The 7,285-nt window shown below is 48.9% G+C and overlaps 2 protein-coding genes across 2 annotated transcripts in view; both read right to left on the minus strand.

Annotated features, from left to right (window-relative positions):
* Nucleotides 1-1,057: 1,057 nt before the first annotated feature.
* LOC107663936 (potassium voltage-gated channel subfamily C member 1-like) lies at nt 1,058-4,521 on the minus strand. The gene is made up of 2 exons (XM_016454344.1): nt 4,444-4,521; nt 1,058-1,570 (listed from the first exon to the last, which is right to left on the minus strand). The coding sequence occupies exons 1-2, from the start codon at nt 4,519-4,521 to the stop codon at nt 1,058-1,060; spliced, it is 591 nt and encodes a 196-aa protein (XP_016309830.1).
* Nucleotides 4,522-6,029: 1,508 nt separating this feature from the next.
* The window catches only part of LOC107663937 (potassium voltage-gated channel subfamily C member 1-like), a 39,341-nt gene continuing 38,085 nt past the window's right edge, over nt 6,030-7,285 (minus strand). Inside the window, exon 2 of the mRNA XM_016454345.1 lies at nt 6,030-6,170. Within this exon, the coding sequence (XP_016309831.1) occupies nt 6,030-6,170 (141 nt within the window). The remainder of the gene's footprint in view (nt 6,171-7,285) is intronic.

Genomic DNA, 7,285 nt, shown 5'->3' on the forward strand with positions numbered 1-7,285 from the left:
ACCCTAAAGAATCATACCAACTTGTGGAAGATCAATGTCCCCTTTGAAGCACAGCCACCACAAAACCATACTTACTTTGAGATCATTCTGAGGTTAAATAAATATTTAAAATCATAAAAAGAAATATTTTATCAGCTATGATACTGTTTTGGAATCAAATCTTTACATAGCTATGACAGTAAACACTGTAATCTAACAATGCCTTGGAAAAAAACAGTTAATCTTTAAAAAATTAAGCATAGCTATACATAAACCCATATAGGAAATAAAAGAGTTATTGAATAAGCTTGTTCTAAACTCCTGAAATATTGGTGTTTCATATTTTAGAGCGGTCACTGCAATTTATGAAAGAAATTAATTAAATCTGTATGTGGGGACAAAAGCAGATGTAAGTAACCCCCTTTGTAATCCTTAACATTTTCATAAGTAACTGTAATTTAATTACACATTTTTTCTCAGTAACTGTAACTGATTACAATTACTTTTATTTTGTAATTAAATTACGTAATTCCGTTACATGTAACTAGTTACTCCCAACACTGGTCACATCCACGTGCGAGTGTGTGTGGCTGACACAAATTCACTGCTTTTTGACTTTTTAATTTAAACTGAACTCAAACCAACATGAGACATTATGAATACTGATTATGAGTGTATGATTCACAACATAGTAGTAGTTCCAAAATCACAGCTGTTTACTACACAACACTTCTGCAGCTATACTAACCAATGCAGTACACCTCAGATTTTAGCTGGTCATTCTGATTGCCCTCTCAAGTAAATCAGAAGCTCAGGCAACACCCTAAATGCATGGGTGTGTTTAAAATTTTTCCTAAAATGTAACGTTTATATTTTACACCTTTTCTATGTACATAATGTTGCACAAAATCAAACTCTTTTTGCTTTTTTTGTGGCCATCATTTTCTCAGGAGGTTGAAATTTTTACTTTAGGACTACAACTAATAATTATTTTTATATTTGATTAATTGGATTAAAAAGTACCGTTTAAATCTAGTTATTTTCTAAAAAGTTATATTACCAAAAAATTTAAATAAAATTAATTTAAAAAACATTCCACATTCTGCTCTGCCAGAAAGATGATGAGCAGGAGGAACTCATTGGTGCTGGCGCGGAGAGTGTGTCCCAGTACGCGCAGGCCCACAAAGTGTCGCGTCAGCTTGAAGATTCGGAGGATCCGAACGAATCTCACCACTCTGAGGAAACCCAGAACGTCCTTCGCTTCAGAAGAAGACAGGCCGCTCAGGCCCACCTCCAGGTAAAATGGCAGGATGGCCACAAAGTCTATGATGTTTAGGGTGTTTTTGATGAATTTCTTTTTGTCTGGACAGAAGGTGACACGCATGAGGAACTCAAAGGTGAACCACACCACACACACTCCCTCGATGTAGGTTAGGTAGACCACCGTCTCTGTCTCCAAGTGAAACCTGGAGCTGTTGTCTTTAGGGTTAATATATGTGCGGTTAATGATGGGGTTGAAGGCCTCGTGTGTCTCCAGGCAGAATGTGGTTATGGAAACCAGTATGAAGAACAGCGAGGCAAATGCCACCCACTGAAGGAAAGAGAGAACAGGGAAAACAAATGAGAAGGGAAAAACACAATGTTAATTTCAAAAGCCTTTTGTTTGCATCCTTCCCAAAAAGACAGGCTTAAACAGACATCTTTTGTAGCATTATACTTTTCTTTACTGTAACTTTTGCTTGATTTTATGCATCCTTGCAGAATAAAGTATTAATTTTTTATTTATTTTTTTACTTGCCGACCCCAAATTTTTAAACAATAGTGTAATTAAATATCAAAAGACTACTAAAAAAAAGCTCATTCTGCCATCTGGAAGAATCCACTGTGTGTAGCAATCTGAACAAATACAGAATAAAGTTACAGGCAAACAAACAGTATTGAAAATACACACTCTCAAACACAAGCTAATTAAAAACTAATAGAATAGCAACTGAATAAACAACTCATACCCAACAGAGCAGCGCTTCTATAGTGGTTTTGATATCATTGTCAATTTCTGTTCATATACAGATCACCTTATAATCAAAGGTGCATTTATTTAGAATTGTTCATGTTTAATGGCATTTAGGACCTAGTCTGTGTGTTAATTGTTAGTAAGGTTAACCACAAAAAGTACACACTCCAACACTGTGATTTTCCATATACCAGTCAGAAACAATCTAAACAAAACCAGTGATGATAAAACTAAGCTAGAATGATATAAGCGGTGATTTCAGGAGCTAAGGGCTCTCAAAGATGTTTTAAAGCGGGGATGTCAAACTCAGTTCCTGGAGGGCCACAGCCCTGCAGAGTTCAGACTCAACCCTAATTAAACACACTTGATCCAACTTATCCAGTCCTTCAGGCTTATTTGAAAACTACATGGTATGTGTGTTGGAGCAGGGTTGGAACAAAACTGCAGGGCTGCGGCCCTCCAGGAACTGAGTTTGACACCCCTGTTTTAAAGCATAAACAACATAAACAACTTTGCCTGCAGCTCATGGGATCTGGATCACTTTTTTTCTTGCACATCCTCTGACTTGTTTACTCACTCGTTCTCTTTTGAGTTTGAATATACATTGCAATGAAAATAGCAAAATGCCACAAAAATGTATGTTTTTCTCTGTTTTATTTAATCTTTTACACCCTAGTCTCATAGTTCTTCCCATAGAAAAGAAAAATCAAAAGTGAGATCTCTTTAACATCTCAAATATCTGTCCTAGACAGAAATGAGGTTACTTTAAGATCGAACTGAGATTTTTGCTTGAGTCTCCTGCCTTTCAAACTTGTCTCCTGAGACAAAAACTCTTAACACTCTCACAATGGTCTCTTTAAAGCTTTAAAAGAGATCTCAACAACATCACACACTGTGTGCTCAGACATTTCTACTAGTCTAAAGACTCTGGTGGTCTCATATTTGTCTCTTTTAAAGTTTTAGAAGAGATCTCAACAACATCACACACTGTGCTCAGATATTTCTCCTAGTCTAAAGACTCACATTTGTCTCCTTTAAAGCTTTAGAAGAGATCTCAACAACATAAAACACTGTGCTTAGATTTTTCTCCTTAGCTAGAGACTCTGGTTCCCTTTCAGTAGGTCACTCTCGACATCACGTCAGTGACCGACAAATTGGGAATCTCGCCAGAGAGATTCCCGGGTGGAGGCAGCAGCTGCCTCTGCATAATCAGCTTTTCGCTTCGGAGCCGAGCTGTGTTATCAATCTGCCCCTGCCAAGCCTTCGTGTGTCGAACGAGTCAGCGCTCTCAAAGGAGCTTCTTTGTGCGGGTGTTACGGCGCGACAGCGGGTTGGTCGACCTTCGTTGAGTGGGTGCAAACTACAGGCTCGGGTGAACGTCTTTTTAAAGATGGCATTTCACCCGTGCGTTTCTGGATGCGGTCGTTACCTGGCGCCGGGTGATGGTCATGATCGCTGCCTCATGTGCCTGGTCATTAAGCACGCTGAAGTGGCATTTGTGGATGAGTCATGTTCCCATTGCGGGAAGATGACCATCTCGGAGTTGCGGACCAGGCTCCACTACCTCAAAAGGGGCAGAGTTCCGGTGCCTCTGCCATGATCTAGTTCTCTTCCTGGCAGAAGTCAGGGGAGGACTACTTCTGGCAGTAGCTCGGGCGGTTTGAGGATCACAGTGGCGGCAACCCCTCCGAGAAACCAACCTCCCAGGGACTGCCAATCCTCTTGCACTTCGCAGCCAGCCGAGCTCCCTAAGGAACATGCTGGGCTCTCTACAAAGAGCGTACCAGCCCTATCCTTTGGGGCTCCTCCCGACGATCGGATGTCGATCACTGCATCGGAGGGCGAGCCTGGGCTCTCTGGAGAGGAAGATTCGGCTGTACTGCCGCCCTTCTGGGACGGCAGCAAGGCCTGAATCGGATCCGGAGATGACGGCAATGCTTTTCCGGGCCGCCGAGAGGGTAAGGCTCAAGTGGAAACCTCCACCACGTCCCGAGCCCTCGAGGTTGGATGACTGGTTTCTCGGGGTGGCCTGCGCTGGTTCTCAGCACCCCACTCCGGTGCTATTCTTCCCGGAGGTGCATGAGGAGCTCACTAGGTCGTGGATGGCACCTTTTGCTGCCAGAAACCGGCCTAGTAGTTCCTCCTCCCTCACCACCCTCGATGGTGGAGCAACCAAGGGGTATACGGAGATCCCCCCGGTGGAGCGGTCGGTAGCGTTGCAGTTGTGTCCTGGTACCGCTTCCACCTGGCGGGGCAAACTGGCCCTTCCCTCCCGGGCCTGTAAGCACTCGTCTGGTCTGACCAGCGGTACTTATGCGGCTTGTGGAGAGGCTGCCTCCACCCTGCATGCCATGGCATTACTGCAGGTCCACCAGGCTCAGGCACTGAAGGACCTGCACGAGGGTGATCACGATCCAGAAGTTCTGAAAGAACTCCGAACCGCAACTGACCTTGCGCTCCGAGCGACGAAGGTCACGGCGAGTTCTCTGGGTCATGCGATGCCCACGCATGTGGTCCAGGAGCACCATCTCTGGCTGTGTCTGGCCGACATGAGGGTCGCCGACAAAGTTTGTTTCCTTAATGCCCCTGTGTCCCAGACCGGCCTCTTTGGCGACGCAGTCGAGAGCTTCACCCAGCAGTTCTCGGCTGCACATAAGCAGACTGAGGCAATTCGACATATCCTGCCCCGGCGGGCAGCTGCTGCCTCCACCCGGCCGCAGCACCTCAGCCTGCTCGTCACTGAGGGTGTCCCCCTGCGGCCGCCCCCGCTCCCCCGCCACAGCAGCCTCCAACTAAGCAGCGCCGTGGAGCCAGTCGCAGGGCATCCACCCCGCCCACCCAGAGATGGAGGGAGTTGCTCTTTGGACGATGGTGAACGCACCACTCCCTCCCCCGGAGGAGGGCCGGGCAGAGAATCTTTTGTTTTGTTTTACCCCGCCACTGACCTCTCGGTCGGTGGTACCCAAACACTCAACAAAAGAGAAATTTCCTCTATTTCTGGGTCTCAAGAGGGCACGGAGAGTTGTGGACAGTCCAGAGCCGGATCACACTCATCCTCCTCTGTGCTGCCCGAGCCGGGTCCCTGCGTTCCAACTCGCTGCCCCACTGCGGGTACGTCGGTGGTTCCGCTGGTCCCACTTGTACGGTATCTGTAAGCCTGGCTGGCGCTGTCCAGCCCGTCTTGCTGGCTCCTTCGGACCATCAGACTCGGCTATGCGATTCAGTTCGCCCGGCGTCCCCCCCAAGTTCAGGGGCATACAGCCCCTACTTCATTGTACCCAAGAAAGGCGGTGGGTTACGACCAATCTTGGACCTGCGTGTCTTGAACCAGGCCCTTCACAGGCTACCATTCAAGATGTTAACGCAGAAACGCATCTTCAGGTGCATCCGTCCCCCAGAGATTGGTTTGCAGCAATCGACCTGAAGGACGCGTACTTTCATGTCTCAATCCTTCCGTGCCACAGACCCTTTCTGCGGTTCGCGTTTGAGGGACGGGCATATCAGTTCAAGGTCCTGCCCTTCGGGCTGTCCCTGTCCCCCTGTGTCTTCACGAAAGTTGCGGAGGGGACTCTTGTTCCCCTCAGAGAGCAGGGTGTTCGCATCCTCAACTATCTCGACGACTGGCTCATACTAGCACAGTCTCGGGATCAGTTGTGTGAGCACAGGGATTTGGTGCTCAGGCACCTCAGCCTGCTGGGCCTTAGGGTCAACTGGTAAAAGAGCAAACTCTTCCCGACGCAGAGGATCTCTTTTCTCGGTATGGAGTTGGATTCGGTTGAACAGACAGCACGCCTCACAGAGGAACTTGCTCAGTCGGTGTTGAGTTGCTTGAATTTGTTCAAAGGTAGGACAGCGGTCCCACTGAAACAATTTCAGAGGCTCCTGGGGCATATGGCAGCTGCTGCGGCAGTTACGCCGCTGGGGTTGCTTCATATGAGACCGCTTCAGCACTGGCTTCATGGCAGAGTCCCGAGGTGGGCGTGGCAGCATGGCACTCAACAGGTCCAAGTCACACCTGCCTGCCGCCACACCGTGGTCAGACCTCATGTTTCTTCGGGCAGGAGTGCCCCTGGACCAGGTCTCGAGGCATGCTGTGGTGCACACGGATGCCTCCACCACCGGCTGAGGTGCCACGTACAACGGGCAAGCAGTCTCGGGGGTTTGGATGGGCCCCCAACTGCAATGGCATATCAATTGCCTCGAGTTGTTAGCAGTGCACCTTGCCTTGAACCGTCTCAGAGAGCACTTACAAGACAAGCACGTACTGGTCCGTACGGACAACACTGCGACTGTTGCGTACATCAACCGACAAGGTGGTCTGCGCTCCCGTCGTATGTCACAACTCACCCGCCACCTCCTCCTTTTGAGTCAGAAGCATCTGAGGTCGCTTCGTGTCATTCACATTCCGGGCCTGCAATTCACATTCCGGGCCTGCACAACCGTGCAGCCGACGAGCTGTCTTGAGCTGTGCTCCCCGGAGAATGGAGACTCCATCCCTGGACGGTCCAGCTGATCTGGAGACGTTTTGGAGTCGCTCAGGTAGACCTGTTTGCCTCTCCAGAAACCTCTCACTGCCAGCTGTTCTACTCCCTGACCGAGGGGACACTCGGCACGGATGCACTGGCACACAGCTGGCCTCGGGGCCTACGCAAATATGCTCTTCCCCCAGTGAGCCTTCTCGCACAGACACTGTGCAAAGTCAGGGAGGACGAGGAGCAGGTCCTGCTTGTGGCGCCCTACTGGCCCACTCAGACCTGGTTCCCGGAACTGATGCTCCTCGTGACAGCCCCTCCTTGGCAGATTCCTCTGAGGAAGGATCTACTGACTCAGAGACGGGGCACCCTGTGGCACCCGCGTCCAGACCTCTGGAAACTTCATGTCTGGTCCCTGGACAGAATGCGGAGGTTCTAGGTGACCTACTCCAAGAGGTAGTTGACACCATCACTTCAGCGAGAGCGCCGTCTACGAGACACGCTTACGCCTTGAAGTGGAACCTGTTCATCGAGTGGTGTTCCTCTCATCGAGAGGACCCCTGATGATGTCCGATCAGAGTCGTGCTCTCCTTCTTGCAGCAAGGGTTGGAGCGAAGGCTGTCTCCCTCCACCCTTAAAGTTTACGTCGCTGCTATTTCCGTCAACCACGACCCTGTGGAGGTGAAAACAGTGGGGAAGTACGTCCTGGTCATCAGGTTCCTTAGGGGGGCAAGAAGGTTGAACCCTCCTCGACCTCCCTCTATACCCTCTTGGGATCTGTCTCTGGTGCTCAGAGCGCTACAGCGTGTCCCATTTGCGC

This window comes from Sinocyclocheilus anshuiensis, unplaced genomic scaffold (assembly GCF_001515605.1).
Source record: "Sinocyclocheilus anshuiensis isolate Anshui unplaced genomic scaffold, SAMN03320099.WGS_v1.1 scaffold2129, whole genome shotgun sequence".
NCBI lineage: Eukaryota > Metazoa > Chordata > Actinopteri > Cypriniformes > Cyprinidae > Sinocyclocheilus > Sinocyclocheilus anshuiensis.